This window comes from Thermobia domestica, chromosome 9, assembly GCF_964235325.1.
Source record: "Thermobia domestica chromosome 9, izTheDome1.hap1.1, whole genome shotgun sequence".
NCBI classification, from domain to species: domain Eukaryota; kingdom Metazoa; phylum Arthropoda; class Insecta; order Zygentoma; family Lepismatidae; genus Thermobia; species Thermobia domestica.
This window is the reverse complement of record NC_137462.1, coordinates 85,981,039-86,008,396: the sequence shown is the minus strand read 5'-3', so window position 1 is coordinate 86,008,396 and position 27,358 is coordinate 85,981,039. Positions and strand designations below refer to the sequence as shown.

At 36.9% G+C, this 27,358-nt stretch overlaps 1 protein-coding gene across 1 annotated transcript in view; it reads left to right on the top strand.

Annotated features, from left to right (window-relative positions):
- LOC145660920 (endoglucanase E-4-like) overlaps positions 1-27,358 on the top strand; it is a 47,463-nt gene that overhangs the window by 14,007 nt on the left and 6,098 nt on the right. Inside the window, exons 6-8 of the mRNA XM_081726355.1 lie at positions 7,985-8,150; positions 15,918-16,082; positions 24,764-24,903. Coding sequence (XP_081582481.1) covers positions 7,985-8,150; positions 15,918-16,082; positions 24,764-24,903 — 471 coding nt within the window. The remainder of the gene's footprint in view (positions 1-7,984; positions 8,151-15,917; positions 16,083-24,763; positions 24,904-27,358) is intronic.

Here is a 27,358-nt window from a genome sequence, read left to right as displayed (position 1 = left end):
ATTGTTATATGTCTTCATATCCAAAGTAAAATAGCAATACTTTGACTGGAAAATATAAATTTTAGTTAGAAGAAACATTCGTTTTAGAAATTCTATTGAAAGTTGACTTTTTATATATCGAAAATTTTAACCTCTTTATTTTCGTTCGCCCCTTCTATGCTCCAATGTACAAAGCAATTGTACGTGAACTCGTCTTATTTAACCTAAAGGAAAAGCTAGTAGTCACATCAACATGGAATCTTAAATAAACATTACTTAGACATGGGAAAAAATAATGAATAGGGTATTGTAATGGGACACTATTTAATGTTTGTTGATATACATATTGTAAGTACTGGGGTACGAAGTATTTCTGTTAATAGGTTCGATATCATTTGGAATATGCTCCTCTTCAGATCAACTAAATGTGAGCTAACTGACAATCAGCTTTTGCTTCCATATTCGTTACTCGTTTTACCGCACATGCCAAATTTAAATGCATTTTCTTTCAGAAATATTGAAATTAAGCAATTCATTTCTCTTTAAGCAAGTGAGTTTCGTCTCCCATTGTGAAACTTCAATGGATTTCTAAACTACAAAGCTCCAATCGAAATATCGTAAAATGGTAATTAAAATACACAATTTCACGGCTTTACAAGAGAAGAACAAGGTCGGAGATGTAAGCTATTCTTAGGACGATAAATATATAATTATTTCTCCATGCCTTTTAGATTGCCTCAAAACCAGAAATCATAGGGTTAAAGTCAGAAAATCGGGAAGGCTATTATGAAGAAAATAGTTCAACAATGCAATTCTCACCAATGTGTTAAGGAGAAATAAGTTGTACTTGATGAGCGATATATAGTGGATCTCTATCTCGAAGAAGAGCAGCTGCGACATAGCTGAGTACCCATGCCCTGCTGTGTTCATGTCCAAATCCATGTTAACTCTGGAGGCCATGAGTTATGTAGAGCAAGCCTTTTATGTTGATCAACTTTCGATGACAAGTCATGGTATACGTTACAGACACTCAAACTTCGTATCGTACAGTTTGAGCATCCTTTCTACGGAATTTTGTGTGCCTACCCTATCAATAGTTTCCTGTTTAGCCAGTTAAGTAGTGGAATTTTAATTTACAATCACCTTGCATGTAGAGAAAAGAAATTCCCTTTTCTTTTAAATAATAACAGAACTCTCGTGTTTTTAATTTAGAAAACAAGTTTCATTTAACTACTTCTTTGTTACATAGTTTTACTAAGCCATTCTTAAAATCTAAAATTTAAGTGACGATTTTCTGCGTACCACTATTGAGGGACGTATACTTGGTTAGTCCACCTGGATTAGTTGATTGCAGTTAGAAAAGATGTGTTATCGGAAGGATTTACTGAAAACGATTTAGATTCAGAAATAAGAGGAGGATAGCCGGAAATCAGAATTGAGTTGCGACCGTACCCACAACCGTTCCTTGTTTCAGTACACATGTACCTAGAATGTCACTCAATTTTCATTCACAATGACTTTCCTCGGCCAAGGCATCATAATACATGTTAGGTATTCTTTTGTTATTTATACCTTAATCATATCTTCGTGACTATTGCGGCTCATAGCAATTTACCTTTTGTGAACTTGTGAGGAAATTTAGAGAATTTTTATATTAGATCAGATCAGAATTTGCACAAATTTCACATGAATTAAACTTAATTTGGAATAGCAACAAAAGTACTCATCGTGTATAAACAGTAATAAAATTCATTGAAACTAGAATAAACCCTCTGAAAGGTAAGTAAAATCCACAATGAAAGAATGTTTACAGTCATGAAACAACAAAACTTTGCAAACTGAAATGATAATTCCTTTCGTACTTCATAATCTATAATTCCTTTACCACAATTATTATTAGACAATATTTAGATATTTTGAGGCAAATCGCAAATTAAAATTACTTTTATAAGAAATGATCAAATGTAAAAAGAATGAACAAAAAAAGCTTGCGATGCCATGCAAGTCATCCTTCACAGAATAAAAGTAAACGTGCGTACGAGTATAACCAACAGCAATTACAAGAATTGTTTTTCTCTTATGTCAATATAATACATAAAATATAAAACTCTTTATCTAAAATATTGCAAAGTGGCAGACAAGGAATTGATTACCTCGAACATATGATGCAGCTCAAAAGGGAAGATTACGTACCTAAAGCAAGACATGTGCACGCCGTTTTCTTAGTATTATCAGGGCAAAATATATCACTTTATATAACCCAATAGATTGTTATAAATCTAAACGCTCGTAATTTATAATTAAGAGCTGGATGAAGAAATAAAGAATAAAAGAATACCTAAAATGTATTATGAAGCCTTGGCCGAGGAAAGTGATTGTGAATGAAAATTGAGTGCTTTTCTAGGTAAGAGTAAGTGATGTATACTTAGAGGCGTTAGATCAGTGAACACAGCTCTATGGCCTATTTAATATAAAGAATTTACACAGAAAGTTCATACTTATCAGTGTTCCCTCACATGTTGTAATACAGTTCCGTGGCTTGGAGTGACTGTGCTGTAGGGGTCTTATGCAGCTGAACACTTTAAGAAAACAAATATCAGTAACACATCCTATCTTCTCTCCCAGCCAGTGCATTGCTAGTCTTTCAGTCGGATTAAAATCGATAGAGTTGATGATATGATGGAAGGATTCTGATTTATTTTCACAATAATTTTGTATAGCTGATCTTCAAGAATATTGAAGCGTCTCTTTGAGTTCTTGTGAGACAGATGAATAGAACAAATTGGTGACTATATTTCAGATAGGTGACTGACGGATGTTCTGAGAGATCGAGTGGTTCGTAAGCATTCCGGAGAAAAGTATATACACCCGCCGCAAAAACTCTTCGGACCTCATATGAAAGCTGTCGTAGTAGGAGATCTATCACTTTGTATTCTTGTATCTAGTGTTGTTTTGTTTCGAACACAGATTGTATCTGCATGAATGTATCTGACAACAGTCTATTACTGCTGATAAGCGAGTTCAGTTCATTTTGTATTGTTGGTTAACATATGAATGGTGGTTTTCTGCTATAGTGTGTGTTATTAATTGATTTGTTTTTGTATGATGAACTTTGTGCTTTATAATTTAGAACTGTATTTGTGTTGAGCATTTGTGATATGCAAGGAAAGTTCTGTAGCAGTGCGGAAAAAGCCAGTATCATTGCATGGTGAAATGAAAACGTCTCCATAAAGAAGATATGCAAACGTACAGGTCGTGCAAAATCAACCATAATGAAGGTTCTGGCTGCCGCCAAAGAACTGCCTCCGACTGGGTTCCAAAGAACGAATTCGGTAGTGGGAGGCCAAGAAAAACAACAAAATCTTCAGACACTCTCCTAATGAGACAAATAAAGCAGAACCCTCGACTTACAACGGCCGAACTTAAAGAAATGCACCCGAGTCTGTTGGAAAACGTTAGTGTTCGTACAATTCAGCACCATTTGCAAAAAACCCTGTATTTGCCGTGTAGTACTGCTGCTAAGAAGCCTCTACTCACCGCCCGCACGAAGAAACAACGTCTTGCTTTCGCAAAGAAATATGCACACTGGACACCAGCACAGTGGAGGAAGGTTATGTTTTCCGACGAAAGTATATTCCAACTGTTCCGAATGGGAACTGTTAAGGTTCGTCGTCCATCATCTTCAGATCGATATACGACCCGTCGTATACGGCTCCGACCGTTAGGCACTCCCAGTCTGTAATGGTTTGGAGATGTTTTTTCGGGTGAAAATGGTAGAGGAGGTTTATATTTCTTACCACAAAATGTGACGATGAACGCAGATCAGTATATCAGGATTCTTCAGGACCATTTAGTGGATATGCTCTATATCCACAACTGTGATTCGTCATGCATGATAACACTCCTTGTTACAAAGCTAAAAAGGTAGCAAATTTTCTTGAGGAGCAACATATCAAGATGTTAGAATAGTTTGGGAATAGCCCCGATCTAATTCCAATCGAAAATTGTTTGCATCGTATGAAGAAATTCTTGGGACAGAAGAAGCTTCAGAACCTATAGACCCTCCAAACAGAATTGAAGGAAATGTGGTGTAGTGACATGGACTTATTATTTCCGAAATCTTAGTGGCTCCATGCTCAAGAGCATTCAAATTGTTCTCAAAAGTAAAGGCAATATGACTCCGTACTAATGCATGCATTTTCTGTTGTATATGATACATTAAGAAGAGCTTTTCGCATACATTTTATGTATTTAATATGCTTATGCTATGAAGTCCGAAGAGTTTTTTGCGGTGGGTGTATATTAGGGTGGGCCGAAAAAAATTTTTTCAGATATTCAGGATTGAGTAGTTATCAAAAGTTGTGCATTGGTACGAAATGAAGCCATGTCAAATATGTTGATTTTAAAACAATATTTAACTGGGCCCCCGTGGCCCTAAAGTTCCCAATTTTTTGTTCAAATAAAATGGTTTTAGGTAATAACATTTAGCAGACAATACTATTAATACATAAAACATGAAATACATGGTTTCAATATACGCAAATAACTATTAAGAGCTGAACTAACTTTAATAACTACCATACACGAAAAACCTTTGTGTTGAGCCCACCTCAGAACTCTCAAACTTTAAGAGAATATCACTTTTTCGCATCTGGATGCAAAATGCACAACACTGGCTTTCCGAAGGCGGCGCTTACATTGCTGAGTTCAAATAAACTAGCCTCTTTTCCTGTATTGTCTTGACTTCGAATTAAGCATATGATTTTGAATTACAACTCAAAATGCAAAACGATCATTAACCCCATTAAGAGCCAAATTAAAGAAATTTAAGAACGGTGCTCAGAAGTTATGTGATATTTTCTCTTGCAAATGCTGCGATAGATTAACCTGTAAGGGTGGTAAATCAAACTATATACTGCTTTTGGAGTGGGAGCTCATATTAGATCAGATAAATTAGAGACAAATGACGAGTTGCAATGCAGATGAAGCAGAAACCCATAGGCTCAAAAGAAAGCATGACACACAGATCGATTATGATGCTACGGTACCAATTACAAGAGGGTTACAATCGTTAGCCTCAATCCCCTACTTGGAACATACATTAAGCGCTTCCACCCCGAATTCAGACTATGAAAAGTTCGCATGGAGCTATCGTTTAGAGAATAAAATCTAAAGTAAACCTAAATAAACAATAGTGAGCCCTAAACAAATGAGTACCGCAAAAGATTTAACAGGTATATCGAATAGGTCGGCTGCTAAAATTGTATCCGCAGTTTTAGAAGATATGAATTTACTGGACAAAACTAAGATAAGGTAGTAGATAAAAACAAAATCCGTACGAAACTAGCAAATGAAAAAGAAAAAAGAAACCGTCTACAGTGTAAAGCTACTAATTTTAAGGGTCTCTATTTTGATGGCCGAAAATACCAAACTATAGTTCTAATTGACAATTGCAGTAGGCAGAGCACTGAAGAATATGCGGATTATATCGATTTGACCGATTGGTCAGAAGTAATAGCAACGAAACCTCCAATTTTGGCTAACGTATTAACAGAAGAACTAACCGAAATGATTGTGGAAAAGAGGAGGTTTCACAGTTTGTCACGTTCCCCTTCCACTCACAGGCTTTGGAAAAGTGTGTAAAGGTAGTAACAGAATCTTCTTCAGAAGTATGCAGTAGTGTTGCACGAGACGGTTTATATTCGCGCAAAACTGGAAGCACGAAAGTATCTACCAAACTTCGGACATAAATCTCAATATTTTGTTTCAAGATTCCGCTAAGGAGCTTTAAGTAAGAGGAGGGCGGGTGGGAGAAACTCGCTGTGTAGCCATCTCCACGTGGTGAGTTCTGTGCTGGTTTGGTGTTTGTTGGTAAATTTTTCAACCTTGTATTTGTGTCCGTACTATTATATCTACTTAAATACCAATCAGGCGAAGAGCTGCACATCAGATCAGAAAATTCAAAATCCTGGGGCCAAGTTAAAGTATGAGGAATCTTAACCAATTTTCTATACATACTTAAAATAATGGTATATATATTTAAAAAAAATAATAACACTTTTCGGACCCGCAGTGCCTGGTGAAATATTTTTATCTGCCTCTGTTTTGGGGAAGAAACATAGCATTATACAACTTTTGCACGGTACTCAAACTTAACTTTCTAAAAAATATATTTCAATAATATTTTCACTATTCACAACTATTTTTTTTTTCAAAATTAACGTTCTTTGGGGCCCCCGGGGCCCGGTTAAATATTTTTTAATCCGGCTGTTTTGGTGAGGAAACATAATATAACATTATACAACTTTTGCACGGTACTGAAACTTAACTTTCTAAAAATATATTTTAATAATATTTTCATTGCTGGCTACTTTTTTTTTTTTCAAAATTACCGTTCTTTCGGGCCCCCATTAAATATATTTTTATTCGGCTCTATTTTAGTGAAGAAACATATTATACAACTTTTGCATGGTACTCAAACTTAACTTTCTAAAAAAAATATTTCAATATTTTCACTACTCGCAACTATTTTTTTTTTCAAAATTAACGTTCTTTGGGGCCCCCGGGGCCCGGTTAAATATCTTTTAATACGGCTCTGTTTTGGTGAGGAAACATAATATAACATTATACAACTTTTGCACGGTACTCAATCTTAATTTTCTAAAAAAAAAAAAAAAAAAAAAAAAAAAATCGACCGTTTTCGGCCCACCCTAGTGTATATGTGCGCCTAGACACGTGTGATTCAGCCAAGGTTAAACACATTTAATTTATTAAGCTGTAACAATAAACAAGATTGATGCATAAAAAATCCAATATGTCATCTATGGCTTTTATAATATAAGACATGCAATATTATTTTTTCAATTATGGAGCATAGTTATAATTTAGTTGAAGACTAGTCATTTATACAGTTGTCACGTACACAAAACAAATAGGTTACCTCAGGTTTCACTGAACATTTGTTCAGGTTTTGTATGTTTTGAATTTTCACTGCCGTGATTTTGTACTAAATATTCACTGCGGCAGCGCGGAGTTCTAAATATTCACTGCGTGATCGTGAGCAGCTAAGGAAAACATCCACTTGAATGGTTACGAAAAAAGGCTTTCAAAAACTTTTCTCGTTTTTTGTTTCTTTTCTGGTTTTCTTGTTTTTGTCCCTGATTTAGCTAAAGCCCAGGAGCTTTTCACCTTCAGACTCTGATTCATGACTTTGGGAAAGTAGGGGCGAGTAACAATTTATTTGGAGCCCCGAAAGCCTTACAAGGTTGGGTAATCCGATATTCCAACTACAAAAGGTTGAATTTACCACTTCCGGTTTCAATGGCGTTAATCCTTTGTACGGGCAAGCTATTTTTGTAACTTAGACGGCAACTGGGGCCTTACCAACTCTATTAGCCTTACCAACTCGATATGCTCATGATTGACTAACTTCGACTAAAGATAGAAGAATTCAGAATTTTAAGTCATCGAAATATTTATGGTTATTGAGAAATTCGAAGAAAAAAAAATGAAGCTACTGGGCCTGGGAGGCCCCGCTTGCCCGGATAAGGGTTAATGTCCTCTATTGATTTTGGTTGTTAAAGGCAGCAGGTATGGCACGGTAGCTCCGTTTTCGAGACATAAGGAAGATTACTTCTTTCATTTAGTTTCTAGTCAGTGCGATAGTTATTTACCTGTGAAAAACAAAGTTCTGTTGAATGTCCGTGCTCATAACCCTCAAACGAAAAGGATATATAAAATCCGATTATGTAAACTGATTCAGGGGAACTTTTATTATTACTCGATGTCCCGCATGATCCATTCTCTGAATGTATAGTGTGTTCTGAAGTAAAAGTTACAGCATTGAAGTGATTCAACACAATTCTCGACTTTCCAAGACCTGGTGAAACCCCTTTTCTTACGGTGGTTTCGAAAACTCTTGTGAATTCAAATTTTTGCTACTTGTTAATTTTTCACCACCTTCTATCCAGCTTTCCAAACAACTTGACCTTCTTTTTATTTGTAGATCCTGGTCAGGTTACAAGGATGAGTTAGTATGGGCATCGGTGTGGATGTATAAAGCCACTGGAAATAAAGCATATCTAGAAACAGCAGAAAGGCTTTATAAAGAATTTAATTTGAATATAAGACCCAACGAATTTGGATGGGACAATAAAATAGCAGGAGCACAGGTAAGATATCCTTTGGTAACTTTATTTAAATAGTGATTTGGTTTGGTTTGTTGAAGTTTAGCTTCCCTTTTCAGCACCAAGGCTATCTGAGACGTGGACCTACAGTTTAAGGAATTGAAACAGCAATAATACCTTCAAATCTTAACGTTTCCCACCAGGAAACGAACCCTGGACCACGCGGCCCAACGACGTGGACACTAGACACTGGATCAATTGGTTACTACTTTTATGGTCAGGTATCATTAATGTGAATATAATTTGTGGGCAAGCTGGAGAGCACTCGCTTTGCTTTCACTTAACTTTTATTTCAAGACCAACTAAATTTGAAATAAACTTGAATTTTACTAGAAACTTTGTTAAGATGCAGAGATTATTCTTGCTAATTTTCAATGAAATCGGAGAGAATAGTACTACTACAGGGTGGCCACTCAAACGGCAGGATAAAATTCAGCATCATAGTAACATTTTTCAAGGACTTTTGTATGGAAGTTATTTCATAAATTCCACATTACTCTATCGTCTGAAGAGGTAAATATATACACCTCTTTAGACCATAGAGTAATGTGGTATAATAGACATCATTTATATATATTACATAAAACGAATATTCACAGGTTCAACAAATCAAGTAACTACTAGAATATTCTCTCACTCACACTCTCACACACACACACACACACACAGAGAGAGAGAGAGAGAGGGAGAGAGGGAGAGAGAGAGAAAGAAAGAAAGAAAATTGTTTCGTAAGTTCCATACTAAGGTCTGAATAGGTTAGAAAAACCACCATTTATTTCTATGTACCTTGAAGGCAGTACTTACGGAGATTTTTCTACTTCTTTTTATGGGAAGATTTACCTTTCGAAGTTTGTCGGCTGATTGTTTTGACACCCGATATATCATGTCCATTCACAGTCTGATGATATGCTCATAGTTACACACACACACAAAATTAATGGTTCATTTTCTACAATTTAAAGAAAACGAAACAAACAAATACTGAATAGATTGCTTTGACTGTTCCATGTATACCTAAACCTATTATCAAATGGATATGCACAAATTCAACAAACCAAGTAACTACTAACATTTTCTGTTCATACACACACACACACACACCAAAAAATTCTAGTAATAAAGGGAAGAACTGTAGAAAATTATAAATGTCACTGAAGCTTCTTTGACTGACCCATACACTAAAAACTCATGTTATGTGAGTTTTGAATAGGTACTCCTCATTTAAGGAAAAGCCTCTTTCCACATTTGCATTTCCGTGAGAAAGTGTTAGTGTACAATAGAGAACCTTCATCAAGTCATCTGTCTCACCTTTGTGGGCAGAAATGACATTGGACCACAATGTGTCAAGTCTGTGACACTTTTTATCAAAAGATTCAAGATGCGTTCTGGTAATTGGATCAAGATTTTAAGGACAAGAGTTACATTCTTCTGATTTAAGAAATGTATTAAAGTCCTGAAGGAACTTTAAATTCCCTGTGGGTACATCCATAGAAACCTATATTATATTTTTGACATCAAGGGGTTACACAGAGTCCATGAATACTACTAGAAGATCTGAGGCTCTACTTCGTCCAAGGAAAGCAGAACTCAGGTAACGAGTACAAACTTTTCCTTTAGTAGTGTTCCAGAATCTAACATTGACGCCCATTTGATTTTTCTGAGACACTTTGTTAAGTGACTCATCGAACCCAGTAACAAATGGACTGTTACCGCATACTGTGTATATTATGTTAAGAAATTTCCTTCTAAAATGTCATCATCATCATAGGTATTCTGCCTTTATTGGCAGGTCACTTGCCGCAGCTGAGAAGCTTCCATGCTCCACGATCCTCCGCTAACCTTTTCGTCTTCGCGTATGATCTTTCTGTTTTAATATCATCCATTAATTGTAGTCTCTTTCGCCCCCTCCCTCTCTTTCCCGCCACCATACCCTCTAGGACGTCCCTCATGATACAATCTCTTTTTAGGCAATGTCCCAACCAGTTTCTCTTCCTCTTCCTAATAATATCTAAAAGTGTTCTTTTCTCACCCACCATTTCTAACACTCTCTCATTCGTTTTCCGCTCGACCCAACTAACTCTTTCCATTCTTCTCCACACCCACATTTCGAAGGCTTCCAGTCGATTTTCGTCACCCTTACGCAATGTCCACGTTTCCGCCCCATACAGCACAACACTCCACACGAAGCATTTTATGAGTCTTTTTCTCAACTCTTTGTTCAAGGTCCCACAAAACAGACTTTTCTTTCTTTTAAAGCCTTCTTTCGCCATTCCTATCCTTGCTTTTATTTCACGTTCGCATTTCATGTCATTACTAAGAACACTACCCAGGTATCGAAAACTATTCACTTGTTCTATTTTCTCCCCCCCCTACTTTTATATTTGACACAGACCCCTTCATCCCAATCACCATTCTTTTGTCTTTCTAACATTTATTTTCATCCCATATTCTTCAAAGCCCCTTCTCATTTTTTCTAACATTTTATTGATTTTCTTTTCAGATTCTGCAACAAGGGCCATATCGTCTGCAAATCTTATGCATCTAATCATTCTACCTCCTACCGAAATGCTAGTGCTAGTCAAAATAAAATGATGTAACCTGTCTTAGTACGACCCAGTTGCATTTTTACTACTATTTCACTCTCAGGGAATACGTTGGGAAATAATTCTCCGCGGAACAGAAGAATTTGTGTGTGTCAATTACTTGTAAACACTATTTAATTTCCGTACTAGTAACATCACTGTTTAACAGATACTTTTTGAAGGCACTTAAGTGAAGATAAGAAGATCCAATATTATTACTATTACCGTTAGATTTATCACAGACAACGCCTGACGAGGAAGCTGAAAATGAAACAGTGCTAGTTTCTGGTCTTTTCACACCTGACGAGGAAGCTGAACAAAAAAACAATGTTAGCTTCTCGGCTTTTCACTCCTGATGAAGAAGCTGAATTTGGTGTTTGTGATCTTCATACAAATGTGTGAAGCTTGAACAAATCACAGGGTTTCTTTTCTCTGTGTTTCTTCCCCTGCATATGGCTAATTAATGCTTGGCGTCCCATACGGGTAACAGAATAGCCTAAGGGCAAAATCTGCAACTTGCACTATAAACATCTCTTTCATGTTTGACTAGCAAATCCCGGAGGAGTGAATCCTGGTAGCAACATTCTTGAAACGAACTGCACTATAAACCCTTTGATGTTCTTCCTGACATCGTGAACTAGAAAAGAGTATAATAAGTTGTTGTTATAGATACCTACTACAAAATCAATTTACAGACCAATAAAGATCAGTGTTTTTTTTTTTTTCGTCGAAAATAGGAGACGATTCTAAATAGTTACCCTTGTACCTAATATACTTAACAAGTGAATTTACCTCAACCGGAAATGCAGTGTCTGTAAAGTATTCTAAGATATTAATAAATGTTAATAAAGTCTCAAATTTGTAACTTAGTTTATTCTTTAAAAAGGAGGATCTATAGAAAATTCACTCACTTTTCCAGGTTTTCTCAAGGCCTTACAAATTCACGCATAATTCCCGCTTTTCACGAAATTCCCGACGCGTGGCCATCCTTACTACTACTACTACTACTACTACTACTACTACTACTACTACTACTACTACTACTACTACTACTACTACTACTACTACTACTACTAATAATAATAATAATAATAATAATAATAATAATAATAATAATAATAATAATAATGACAGTTATGCTTGAAGTCAGCACGAGCAACCTTCCACTGTTCAACTACGATATTGTATTGGGAATTATGTCTCTCATTGTGTTTGTCTGCCAATATACCCTGTCTGTTCCCACAATTACTTTGGTAAATGATTGAAGTTAAGTTTGGCGCCGTGCTTTCTTCAGGTTATGAACTAACTCTGTTGTTTGATGCTGAAACCTGTCAAAAATTTGACATATACACAGGGACGGCGCCAGGAACGCTTGATGGGGTGGGCGGAAAGAGGCGGACCTAGTTGCTAGGTGGGCGGGCAATGAAAATGAGAACTCGGCAATGTAGACATTTTTTGACAATAATTAAGTTTCAATTTTTATAGTCTTTAGTTAGCTAAGGCTCAGACCGAAATCGGGGAGGAACAAGATGTGGAAAACAGCTGTCTTGGCCTTATAGAAGGTATAATTCCAGCATTCGCCTGGTGGGACTGAAGAAATGCAGGACTTAGGATGGGCTGCGGTAGTTCGTGGCAATAGGCTCGACCTACACAATTCCGCCTGGCGGACTACTTCTACTTCCTGTTTTTTTTAATTATTATTATTATTTGTTTTTAAGCAATAATAACGGTGTGTACTGTGTAGTCGATTAAGTTCAAGACAGCTTTAACTCCTCTCCCTCCAAGAATGCACATGAATGCATAGAAATAAAAGAAGGTTCCAACAACACAGACTAACAGATAATACTCTACTTTTCGTTAATAACATAAAATACACAAGTAGGTAAAGTAAACCAAGGATAAAATAGGTTATTGCAAACATTTTTATCTTTGAAGGATTTATTACAAGAAAGCAAGAGACATAAAATATAAATCAGTACCTTCAGAAGCAATGCTGTCGTCTTCGCTCTCTCCAGCATCTAGTTCATTTTCACTTTCTTTGAAATCGAACACTTCAAATTGTGAATTCTGGTTGTCACATGTATTTGTATTTTTGTCTTTTTCTCTATTGAAGAAGGAATATCACTAACGTCAACGGATTGAAAATCGCGTTTCTTTGAACACGAGGAAGACACTGAGCCTGAGAAGAAATCCCTGATAAGTTTTTTTCGACATTAGCTGAACAAGCACAGCCACCGAAACATCTGAACGTAACAGAGATCGACTCAACAATTCTGTAATAAGGGTTTTTACAAATCTGTTTAATGCCACACGGGTAAGACATGCGGTAATGGGTACATTGCTGTAAACAATTATAAGTTGCAACCCTTTTACAAGAAGCTATCGCGCCGACACAAAGCACTATTCCCCTCCCCCTCTTTCTGAAATGAGACAATACACAATACTGGCCACCTGTTCATTATTTAGTCGTTTTTTAAAAAGTACTTCGTTTTTTTTTTCAGTGCAGCACATACAAACACTGGCGTTTCAATAGCACGATTTTGTGTGTGTGTGTGTGTGTGTGTGTGTGTGTGTGTGTGTTTAACTTTAATTCATTAATTACGACTTTTGTCATCATTATATTACTACAAGTATCTGTCTTAAAATCATTTTTCATTGCAGAGTACAACAGAGTCCTAGAACCTATTACATTTCAATCGAAAATAATACCTATTGCTTTTGAAGTACAGGATGTCACCTTCAGTGACGGATTTACGTATAAGCTTGGGGGCCCCCAAAAAAAATTAAAGAAAAAATTGCTATAATGTCATTTCCAAATAATAAGAAAAAGCAAGTAAGATAAAACGCACATACAACAACGGTGTTCTGTACTATTATGTATTAAGCTCCCATGAAGCAAGTAATAGGACCCTGTTTTCCAAACCGCCTGCAATGGGATTTCTGTTGCCCAGCCCCGCTTATAATGGAGTCCTCGTTTCCCAGCTCCGCTTGTAATGGGGATCTTGTTTCAGAGCCCCATTTGCAATCGGGACCTTGTTTTACAGCCATTACACTTGGCTATTTTAATAAGACTTCACAGCATAAGTGACACAGTATCTTGTATGCGGATAGAACTCTAGTACTACCCTTTCACGTACTATTTGGAATTCGACAAGAAATTGAGTCTGGTAACAGTGGATGCATAGGAAGAAGACATGAAACGACAAGCTGGCAAAATAATAGTAAAATATATTGGAATTACAGCCCTAAGCGGCAATAATCTTTAAATCGCGAAATTATAGATATTTCGCTGTACGTAAGTATGAAAAGTAGTGTGCAGATGTATTTTCATAACTTTCAGAACTTGGTACTGATTTTTAAAGTGCTCTATAGAGTTGAGTTGATTTTGAGTTTAACATCCCTTTCAGCAGCGAGGCTATATGAGACGGGACCTACTGGTTAACGTGGAATCCGAACCACATGAGCTCCCTCCGGGAATCGAACCCGGGTCTCCCACTCGGAAGGTGCGTACGTAAACCGCTTAGCCACGGAGGAGCTCATATAGTGATCTATATAGTGCAATAATGGATCACTAAAGGCAGGGTCAGATCCAGGGGGCGATCGCCAAATAAAGACTATCCTAAGAATTTTCATCTTTGTATTATAAACGTAAAATAAAACCTATTGACTTCGAGCGACTGGCTCCCCAAACATTTAGAATGGATCCGTCCCTGACTAAAGGAAAGAATAGGAGCACGAATCATAGTGATTTCATCCATTCGTTATAGGCATATGAGTCGTTCGTTTGTATATTAACAGTATTTTCTGTATTGTTACGTTCAGAACTGCCCGAATTTACCTTGTGTAAGTTAGTATGCAAGGCTGAATGCAATAGGTTATCGGCACTAATTATTACATAGCAAGGCAAGGTACCAACATCTTTTTACGTCGCAGTAAAAAGATGCTACCTACATTTATAAGACTTACAATAATTTTATTGCAACAGTTAGGTTTTTCAGCCAGAGACGTATCTAACCAGGGTCCGGAGAGGCCTAAGCCCCCAGTTTTTTGAGTGACAAAAATAATTGATGGCATTACTTACATATTTTTGAAAGTTTATAGCAAACTCACGATATATCTATCATAATCTGGGTTTTAGTTTCCCCTCCTCCGGTTTTAACCTTCTAGGTTCGCCTCTGCTTCCGCAAACGTATAAATATTTAAATATGTATTAGGTCCATAAATTACCATATAGCATATATTCAAATAAAAAAGGCGAAATTTTGTAGCTGAAAAAGAAAGCTAGAAATACAAATGGCCTCATTGTCTTAAATAGCTTAAGGCCCCATCAAACCTAAATCCGACACTGGTCACCTTCATTATTCTACTTCTGTTGGGGTGGGCGGATGGGTGGGCGAGGCCATCCATCGGGTGGGCGGTCGCCCACCCTCGCCCACCCTTAACGCCGTCCCTGCATATACATCTTCTTGAGATATTTCAAGAAGATATGTCAGGCGGGATTTGAAACCATCCGCTTGTTGGAAGTTTGCCTACGTATGCCATATTTTGTGCGAAGAAATATTATGCACGCTAAAAAGGGTTAAGAAGTATTTGCAATTATCCAAGGTGATCTTTGTAAAATAACTCAATTTTGAAGTAACATGACCTCTATTTTCTTTGAGAATTCCCGATTACTACCTTTACTGGTGTTCAAAATTCGTGAGAAATAAAGGGTTAAACTACTCTTCTCATTTGAAAACTACCAATATGTTCCACGACAAACTTCTTAAGAATTTATCAGATATTTTTGAAACATATCCTGTGTTTTGTTTATGATTGAAAAGTCATCCCTATCGTTTATGGCTGTAAGGCGATACACTTCAACTTAGAAAATTGTTTAAAAACATCCCAAAAATAATGGATTCTAAGTAAACATGGCCGTGAGCTTTTTATTAAAACTTCAGACTCAGACCTATTGCTTGAAGTTGAAACAGCTGTGAGTAATGGGATCGAAATCATTCCCATCTTTTTAAAAACATATTTTAGGGTAATGTCCATAAACAAAATACGATTAAAGCTTAAGAATTATTGCTCTTTGTTGAGTTGAGATCTATCATAAGAAAAATGACGCAAAGGAAAGAAAAAGATTCTTCTTAGACACACTGACTAGTTAACATTTTTTACATTGCAGGTTCTCTTGGCTCAACTGACTAACAAACAGGAATACAGAACTGCGGTACAAGACTTCTGTGATTACATGATGAATGAGCAACAGAGAACACCAAAAGGCTTGATTTTTCTCATGAAATGGGGTCCTTTACGATGTGCAGCAAATGTTGTATACATTTGCTTAGAAGTAAGTATTCAGTCTTATGGTTCGATTTGTGATTAGTTTACCTCTTATATTTTTAGACACAGGGGCTTTTTTAATGTTTTGGATTCTTCTTTTTATTTCCAAAAGTTTTTACCTCATTTATATAAATGTTTCTTATTTTTGGTCTGAAATTAAGATCAAAATAAAGACTATTTCTAACTTGCGGGCCGCGTTGGTTCAGTGCGTTGGGTCCCTGATTCGATTCTTGTTCAAGCCAAGTGAACTTTGTGATGGACAAACTCCACGTGTGTGTGTGTTTTTTCGGGGTTCTCCCGTTTCCTCCCACTTTCTTCATTTCACCATTTCATTCACTTCTCATCATTACAGTCTCCTTTAGCCTTGGCTCCATAACCGTGGGACGTAAACATTAAAAGTTTCATTTCATTTCTAACTTGCTCTTCAAGTAACAAACTACGGTCATGAAGGTAAGTTAGAAAGAAAGTGGAACTGTATGTATATTCCTTTACAAAACATCTTAACCTAATTTCTTATAATGGTTAAAGTAACCTATACCGAAAATCCGTCAACTGTATATTGTTTCTGAAAACTATCCTTAAGAATCTATAATAAATTCTTCAGCATGTTTATCTAGCTCCCTCTCAGGTAGAATTAACTGTTGGGCACGATGCTAAGAGGATTTACTTATGAACGAGTTGTAAGGCTTTGATGGAAAGAAGTAATCTCTGAAGGTGATTCCATAAACTATGTAGATGCTCAGTAGAACAGCTTTTAGTTGTAGTTGTATGGAAATAGACTTGCACAAGGTTCTGAGTACGGGTACCGTTATATCAAAATGTATCTATTTCATCTTTCCTTTTTCCTCCTTCAACGGACGGAAAAAAGCAAAACCTAACATTGCTTCAAATGGAGCCTAGTGAGACCGCACTGAATTATTCTTCGTATCTCCTTTTGTTTTCTTTAAAAAAAAAATAAACAAACGTTTGTCTTTTGCAGTAGGCAATCAAGTGAAGAGCGCGCTGATTGTCTGCTCACATACTAGTTCAGTATAACTGGCAAAATTTTAGAACGAACTGGGACATAATTGTTGAATTTCTGAAACTTTACATACGGAGTCTTTAAGGTAAGCACAACAACATATTAAAAATCCCTGCCTCTCCCACGCTTGCTTCATCCAATATGGCGGACAATCAAACATGGCTGTCAGCATACTGATGGGACAACATAATTTTGTGTTTTTTCTTGCTTCTTGTTGCATTTACAGCAAAAGCCGGTCTTAATTTCATCTCAGTTACACGGAACTGTTTGTATACTGTAATTTGTTAGTGCATTTTCTATGATAGTGACTAATTTATGCTCATTTCTTCTCTTTCAATGTTACAAAACATTCTGTAACCCAAGATAGTTACCTCCACCATCCTTTCGAGTATCAGCTGAGTCCTTGCAAAACATTGAAAGACCAGTAATATCGGTAAAGCAAGTAATTTCGAGAAACTGTGTTAGTTCATGGAAAATGAAGATGAGTGTCAATATTCTATGGATGAATTAATGTAGAAGATGGTTGAATTTGGGGGTGATGATTTGACGTACAATGAGAAGCACCTGAAAAGGAAACTTTTGGACTACTTTGGAAATCGCGTGACCATTACAGATATTCCAAGAAGGAGAAGCATATTGACTCTGAAGGATACAGTAGCTAATATTCTGAACGATGCTTGATATTATGAACGTGAAGCAGACACGACGAAAGAAAAAGAGCGCATTATACTTACTGCGGCACAACTTATTAGACAAGATACACATGGTTATACAGATTCAGTGGATAAGTACCCAACAATGACGATATGGAGAAAGGAGGAGCTTCATCCATCCCAGCCTCTCTTCAGATATTTCTTCAAGAAATTATAATGAGGACGAAGAAGGAGAAGGCATCATGGGAGAGAAAATGCACGTCGATAGGCAATTGCATAATAAAAGCAATCAGACTTCGTTCATTTATATCCCCGCTACTTCTTGCTGCAGAGTTCATGTTCATCGTCGATAGGCATCTCGCCAACTGGTAGAATTTCTTCACAGCATCTGTTTCAGTGAAGACTATAATGAAGTTATGCGATATGAGACATCTGCTCTATAACGTCCTGCAGAAGTTTCTGTAGAACCAAAGGCTTTTGTACAGTTCGTGTTTGACTGACAACGCCGATTTTAATATCAAGGCCATAGGTGGCCAAGGACCATTTCACAGCCTTGGTAGAGTACAATGTATAATGGAAGGTAGTGCTATCAAGTTTTCTACTTATGTAAAGCTTACAAAACAAACACCAACTGCAGCAATTATTGGAAATTCGGCACTATTCCGATTCTGCCATACAAAAGTCCATGTCAGAAGCCTACAATAAGCAATAAAAATATTTCGAATTTCAATGTACTTGAACGGGACTCCTTTTCTATTGGAAAGGCTCTTGATTTCTTGTGGACTAGGATTTTTTTGGAAGCTCATACTTGTTCCCTGGATGGAGTGGATTCATGCAATCCATAGAGGAAAATGAAAAGGAGTTTTCCACTTCAACTATTTTTCCGGTACCATTTATACACATGCCTCCGTCCAATCCAAGTGTTTTGTACAGTGCACTACGCTTTTCGTCCCAGTTGTACGAAAATCGTGATCACAAGTGTTTTGTAACATTTGACCAACCTCTATATTTCAAAACTCACGAGATTCTTGAAGTTTCTAAGCAAAATGGTGAGCTCTTGAATCTAGTAAATTAGGCTAGGAGGGTTTCACTTCCTAATGTCCTACCTGGGAACCGTAGGTTAGGCCCTATATAATGTCTGGCAGTAGTGTTGTGGAATTGTAGAGGGTAATATATACAAAATCATCTATTTCCAAACTGTGGTCAGGCCATTCATATGCGAGAGCTCTCCGTGTACATATGTTTACAGCAGTCTTGAAAGTAGCAGCTCATCATATCCCCATAGATGGAATCCTGCCATCATCGTTCCAAGACCTTGGAATGGAAGTATTTAAACTAAATCATTTACTATCTTCTGCAGTATCTTCTGGCGCATTGAAACTTGTAATATCGCGCGGTGTCAGAAGCTGAACTCCTTAGCAGCCGAAGTCGCCCTAGTAAGCTTTGGCTTCAGTATCTTCATCAGGTTGATGTAATGCGTCTGCATGTAAGAGCAAAACGTACCAAGACCAGTTATATTGTGTACATCAAATGTTACCTCATTTCCATGCTGCAGGTCACATACTTTATGCCAAATGTGTCCATCTATACTTGTAAGAAAAATGCTTCAACTGAAAGAAAATTTATCTTCTGAAGAATATTCATCCTTTTCTAGTGGTGATTTTAAAGCTCCTCGATCAAAAAGACAGTGATCAGGTATGTGGACTGACATAATTATCGAGGATACAAAAGTCCATGTCAGAAAAGATAAATTTCTACTGCAGCTGTACGGTGCTACGGTGCTCGCGCTGATGATATGTTGGACACTTGTCGTTATTTTATGTATAAGAAATATGTAGCAAGCTAACGCCTGTCTTCAAACTTCAACCTCGCCACGCTTCCACCGAACACATATGCAAGTAAACTCCATTTCTTGGGCATCTATTATGAAAGGCAGGTCGTGACGGGGACATATCGCCTCGATGCTGACGTCCCCATTAACCCCCCTACTCATTCGTTTATTCGTCAAGGGCAGGTATGGTTAAGGTACAGTTTAAATCTAAATGAATGGTAATGGAAGACTGTGGATGGACAACGTCTTCCAGTTCCGTGCCTTTAGCTCCAGACTTTCTCCTTGCATTAGTTTCTTGTGCACCCAAAACCGGGCGTTGTTCATGTCGATATGCAGTTCGTTTATGTACAAGTTTATCGTGGTATTACATGTGGAAATTATCATACCTACAATGACTGAGACGGAAAATTCAGATAATAAACTGTGGTGAAACAAATGTGTGTTCAGAGAACGAGCCCGACGTCAAACGATTCAAGTTAACTGCTTAATAAGTGGAACATTTTCAACTCCATTTGTTTAATTGCTTTTAAATACAGTTTTCTGAGGTACCTTTAAAAAAATAGTATTGCAAAATAATCCAAGTGTCTGAGTGGTCTAGGTGGCCACACTATTATTGATGACGGCCGGGGTTCGAGTCCTGGCGAGGACATGAAGTGTTTGTGAACTTTAAATAAATAGATTGTAAAATGGCAAAAGAGCCAATAAGTTACATACTGAATTTCTAGTGACTAAAATATCACAGTTAATAGTCCAATGTAATCTAATAATACACTTACATGAGAGTAAATATGATACCTTACTTCGATTTTTTTTCATTATTTTGAGACAACTTCTGACGAAGGTGTACTTTAAGAATATATTTCACCTCAGAATAATCTTTGGGGATGGACAGTCCCTCTATAAATGCAACAAGTAGTCAGAAAAACACAAATTTTTGTGTCCCGTAAATGTGGTTGGCAGCCATATTGGATTATCCGCCATATTGGATGAAGCAGACCTAAATAATGTAGTCAGAAAAGCTTTCTTGTCGTATGTAAAACACAAAACTAGAAAATCAGATCATAACACTCTTCGATTTGAAAACAATATTTTAAAAGATAACTTAGAAATTGCAAATGCTTTTAAACAGCACTGTAAGAAATCGTCAGCAACTCGTCACCTACCTATGACATTCAAAATACTTCCAATCTTGAAACTTCTGAAATAATTGACAACCTAAATTTTCACCCCATACATCGGACTGAAGTAGAAAATGCAATTAAAAATCTCAAGCCTAGAAGCTCCGCTGGCCCGGACGATGTACCTCCATACGTAATAAAAGGATGCGCTGAAATCCTAAAATATCCACTACTAGCTATATTTAATAAATCGCTATCGTCATCCCTGTTCCCATCTAAGTGTAAAATTTCGAATATCTTACCAATACCAAAAAGCAACTGTGACAACCATGACGTTTAAAATTATCGGCCCGTTGCCTTAATATCTACTCCAGCTAAGATATTTGAATCTATCGTTTATCAAAGAAGTTTTAACCATATTCGTCCTTTAATATCTTCATATCAGCATGGCTTTCTGCCGACGAAGAGATCTACAACAACTAATTTTGTTGAATTCATACACTTCATTGTGGAGCAAATTGACAGTGGAAATCAAGTTGATGCAATATATACGGATTTCAGTAAAGCTTTTGATACACTGGATCATGATATCATATTGAACACGCTTATTTCATTCAACTTCACTCTCAAAGCTAGACAATTTCTAATGTCATATCTCTTTCATCGCAGACAACATATAATATATAAAAATACAACAACTGCAAGTTTCATTGTAACGTCAGGGGTCCCACAGGGCTCAAATCTTGGTTCATTATTATTCTTAATTTTTATAAATGATCTCCCAAATGTGCTACCAAATTGTACTAAATTATTATTTGCTGATGATGTAAAACTCTATCGAAGAATTTCCCAGCTCTCCGATGCTCTCGCACTACAAGAAGATCTAAGCGCACTACATACTTATATCGAACAAACTTAATCTTAACATTAAAAAATGTAACGTTATTACATTTACAAAGAAAATTGATAACCTAAAATTTAATTACATTATAAACAACATTCCCGTACAAAGAGTTGACACTGTAACTGATTTAGCGGTCACTATTAGCTCCAACTTTTCTTTCAATAAGCATATCAATCGCATTGTTAGTGAAGCCCACAGAAACCTCGGCTTCGTAATCAGACTTGGCTTTGACTTTTCAAATACTAGTGTTCTTAAAACCATGTTCAATAGTTACGTTGATCCAAACTTGAGTACTCTTGAATCATATGGCATCCCAACAGCCAGAAAAACAGCACGTCTTGAAGCGATTCAATCTCGTTTTGTGAGGTACTTATAAGGAAACCGGACTATATCCAAAATTCGAAAAATATACCGACCTCCTTCGTAAGCACGATATCTCATCTCTCAAAGATGAAATTATTGCAAAATAATATAGACTCTGAGTATTTACTATCCCAGATTGAATTACATGTTCCAGATAAACGCACGCGTCCTAGAAATATTACTTTTCATTTACCTACAGCTAGAACAAATACGCTATACATGTCACCTATTAGGAGAATGTGTTATATTTTTAACTCCTATGCTGAAAGTCATCCTGAACTTGACATATTTACTATAAATGATCGTTTTCTAAGAACTATTGTGCAATCTTATTGAAGATTCATTAATTAAAATGGCCATATCTATAAATATGTATTTGTAATTATGTAAGTGAATTCATGCATGCTCTAATAACAAACTGACTAGGTCACTACCATTAGGTAATTTACCTGTTGTGATCTATATGTAGCAATAAATAAATAAATAAGCTAGCGTAGGAGAGTCGGAGGCTTTTAGTATGTTGTTTTACATCCCTTAGGGACGCTGTGTGCAAAGTTCGAGAAATTCAACAATTATGTCCAGGTTCACCTCCTAGCCTTACTGGGCTGTACAGACAGCAGTTCAACTTGCTCAGTCAGGTTTAAAACAAGATTCAAAGTGTTCTCTTTACTGTAATGTTTTGTCGCTGTTGTCTGTAGGGAACTTTTTAAACATTTCTTTCTGCCAACCCTGATTTGCCTCTGAGTGAGGAAAATTGATCGCTAAATTCGGCATAAGCACGCTGATTTATGAAGGATGAAGAGTTATTCGATATATAAAATTTGAAAAGGGAAGGATGATATAGGGAAAATTCGGTATTAACTGCAGCCTTAGATTTACGATAAGAGAAGCTCAAATGCACTGCAGTTGTTCAAATCCCACTTTAAATGATAAATGTCGTTTAATATAACCTAACTGCTCACAAATGATATTATACAAATCGATTAGTCCAGAAATGATTTCAGTGTTCGAAATTTTTTGGCTATCACCTTTAGTTCGGCTTGTCCATTAGCTTAATGTCACAGTTGCTTCCTCAATAATACAACCAACATGATTGATATTCACATTATTGTGTTGAATGGTTGTATTGAAAGTGCTAAAATATGAAAAAGAGCACTTGGCGACTGTCACACAGAATCAAAAATGCTGATCTGACCACGTAGGATTGACTCAAAAATAGTCATTCCTTATGACATAACTCAAAGAATAGAACTTTTCTTGAGAACTAATATAATTGTACATGGAAAAGTAATAATATGTATTTGATTTTTCGTTTCTTAATTTTAAAAGTGTTATTGAATTCAATAATAATAACAAATTTAATCAATAGATTCAACTACAGGCAGGCTCATATAAAATTAGTCCCGCCCGGGTGATACCGGAGACGAGCAAATTATTGGGTGCAAATCTCTGAGTAATTATGGCTAATACTACTGTACCACTCGATACACAGTAGTTCAGCACCTTGCAGAGTCTGATTTTGTTTGGCGTCGCAATATGACGTCGGTGTGTCGCCAGATGTGCAGTTGTTTAATTGGAATCCCCTGCTTGTTCAGGTCTGGTAAACAAGTCGCGTCGAGAAGATGATGCTTTCCGTGTAACAGTGTACCGTATTGTGACAGTGGAAGAACATGTGCACATGGGGTCAATTAGGAACACACAAGAGCTATTGCCAGGCACCCAGGAACAAACCTACCTGCGGAATACTGTGTTCAGAACCTGGTTCAAAAATGGCGTGCAAATGTGTCTGTGGCGAATGTGAGTAAGCGGAAACCAAATATTATTCGAACATCGGGGATCGTTCCAGATATTAAGCAGCGAATAACACGAAATCGCAAATGTCTACCCGAAAGCTACAGTATCTCAGCAGTTCGTGTGTCACGAACAAGATATCAGCATATGCTGAAATCTCTGAAACTGAAACCATATCGAGAAGCATGTGTCTAGTAACTGAAAGAGCCGGACATAGGTAAACTGGTTGCGTACTGCAATTGGTTACTAACAATGACTCGGACGGGTGTTTAGACCCTCTGCTGTACTTTATGTCCCTCGAAGTGTGGCTCCATTTATAGAGTTACGTGAATCAAAAAAATACATGGCACTGGTCTGCTAAGAATCCAGGTATCCTGGACGAAACACCCCTTCATGACCAAAAAACTGGTGTTTAATGTGTAGTTTCAGCGACACGTGTAGTGAACTCAGTGTTCTTTAAATTAGCACTGAACAGTGAAGTTTATAGTGTCTTCTTGCAATTTTATTAGGATGAACTGACACCACAAAAAAGAATATACTCCTACATCGACAAGATGAAGCCACATGCCCACTTTGAACGAATCCCTGATGTTAGTGCATTAATTGTTTACAGAGGAGCGCACAGTCAGCAAGAGATTATAGTCCCTTTTCTTCCTGAATTTGTTCCGTGATTTTACCTCTGCGGATGCGTACAACAGAAGGTGTATGCAAAATACTTCCATACCCTGGCTGAACTGCAGCAAAATATTACTCCACCATCCAAAGCATCACTCGTGAAGTTCCATAGGTGGCTGTCAACCAATATGCTGTACCACGCGCACAAATGTCTCGATGATAATTGGGGCTACTTTCAGCACCTCTTGTAACATGCAGGTAACTTAATTTACATTTCCCTATTCTTTCGGGCGTTATTCCGTATTACCACTCCGGGCTACTTTTATGTGGGCCGCCCTGTATATGAATAAGAATGCAAATTAAGTGACAAATTGTCAATTTTGTTTCAACAGGCAGCAAAAGCAAATATTAAAACAAACGAATATCGAGAATTTGCGAAAGAACAAATCAACTATATGCTAGGAGATAGCGGTAGAAGCTATGTCGTCGGATATGGGACAAATCCACCACAAAGACCACATCACAGAGCTTCGTAAGTATGTTAACGGAAGGTTGGTTTTATAAGAAATACATATCATGCAAGGTATTTAACTTACGTAGATCAACTTGACCAGAATCTGAATAAGTATAGACAAAACATTAGATAAAAGGCAAGAATATTACTGTAAAGTATTCTTTGAAGAAACTATTAGTACATACTATATACAAAAGCTGTATTTTTGTTTGCTTTAAATACATTTTAGTAGTGTGAGACCATTCTTAATACTTAATGTATTTTCAAACTGTGGCGAGCCTGTTATTGAGTTTAAATATCTTGATTCAGTATATTTATGTTATTATGCGAATGAAAGATACATCTTCCAACGTAATGCATTCACTACGTAGTTTCATTTTTATTTGCTTTAATATTAGGTAGTCAAAAAGGTATTGAGCCTTTTACGCATGAGATAGCATTACTGTCTCATGAATTGCAGTGGGTCAGGGTTAACATCATTTGACATCTGACAGTTGAAGCTAGTAGATATGTAAAAAGTGTTAGAATTCTGATAATCAGACGTAAGGTATTGCACCTTGAAGATGTGTGAAATTTCCGTAAAACTGTGCTACATTTAACAATGATAAAATTGCAAATGCAGTGAAAGCTTGTGAAGAAATTTGTGCTGTTTATGGGCAAGATATGCTATCAAATGCAACAGCTAAAAAGATGGTTCAGTCGCTTTCATTCTGGGAATTTCGATGTTCAAGTTCCTCTTCGCAGGGGGCGAACAATCACAACAGTAAAAGAGGACAATATTCGGGCAAACGTCTATCAAGACTAGTCATGCAATCGACAAACATCCAACAACCAACAATGTTAAATGATTTGGAAAAAGCTGAGTACATAAAAAAGCTACACATTTGGATGCAACGTGATCTGACTCAAAAACATTTATTCGGTTATGCAAATCCCAACTGAAACCCAAACAATTCTAACAATTTCTGAAACGGTTGTGAAAAGTGGATAATCTACAACAACAATATGTGAAAAACATCGTGGTCGAAGCAAGGAGAAAGTCCACAGTCTGTGGAAAGCCCACACTGAAGCCTAGGAAAGTATGCTATTCATTTGGTGGGATTTGAAGGGCTTCGTGCATCAAAAGCTGCTGTCGCCAGGTAGAACAATAGACTCGTACCTATAGTATCGACAATTAGTGCAAATGCATCTAGCAATTCGAAAGAAATGGCCGGACCTGGCCAATTGAAAGTGTGAATTCCCCACGCTGGCAACGATCACATTATATCTTTAAGGAACCGTCAGAAACTGGGAGAACTTGTCTGGAAGCTTTTTAAAACATTCATCTATATAGTCCGAAATCTGGTACCGTAAGACAACAATTTGATTCTGTCTCTGGAGAATTTCTTGAATGGTGTTAAGTTAGTTTCGAAAGAAGTCAGTAAAAACCACGTCATAATTTTTTTTTTTTTTTTTTTTTTTTTTTTTTTTTTTTTTTTTTACCAAAAAGCACTAACGTTTGATAGCGACGGGCTTTTGGTGTTGCTTGAAAAGTGGAAGAAGTTCATCAAACAAAATGGTACATATGTGATTTGTTAATGTTATTTTGAAATAATAATGAAAACAAACTCAATTTCAACCTTCAAATTCTGAATTCTTTTCAGAAAATCTCTAAGTTATTCCTCTCATCTCGATGTTTATAAAACCATGCTGCAACAGCTCTATTAATGTGAGTTGGCCGGATGCATTATCATCTAGAAAAATTGCATCATTGGCCAAAAACATTTGGGTCACAACTTGCACGTAGTCGTTTACATAGTCACCGGCAGTAATGTTCGTGTGGCCATAATCACAGGACCTACAGGTAATAACAAGGAATTGCAGCTTACAATATCACAGATCCGCCACCATATTATACTGTATTGACGAGATAGTTCGGGTTATAAACTTTTTCCAGTGTATCCATACATAAACACAGCCAGTTGTTGGAAATAAGGTGAAAAAAAATTCATCAGACTATAATTACATGTTTCCAATCTCCTTTTTGTGTGTCTTCGGCATCATTTTCTTTGAGCTGAAGCGTTGTTGGCGGTGATGAGCAGTTTGGAAATTGGAACCCGATCGCGGTTGTTTACTTTATCCAACCCGCGTTGGATTACGATGATCGCAGCAGGTTGTTCCAAGGGGTGACTGAGCTTCGAAAACACTGCTGCCACATTCGCTCTAAGTAGGGCGACCATACGTTCTGTTTTGACCAGGATAGTCCCATTTTAAAGGCGTGTTCTGGCCGTCCCGTCAGTAGATGGAAAAAAGTAGTATTTGCCCCGTCTTATACAAGTGAAAGAAGTAAATAACAAACATAGTACCTTTAGTCCTTTTAAAAGCATTAATAATTAATAACAAACAGGCAAAAACTGAACTGAAATTCTCTACATTAAACATGGTCTATAATACGCAGTACTGCTCCAAAGGCAGCAGAGACTTTAGCAGTTAC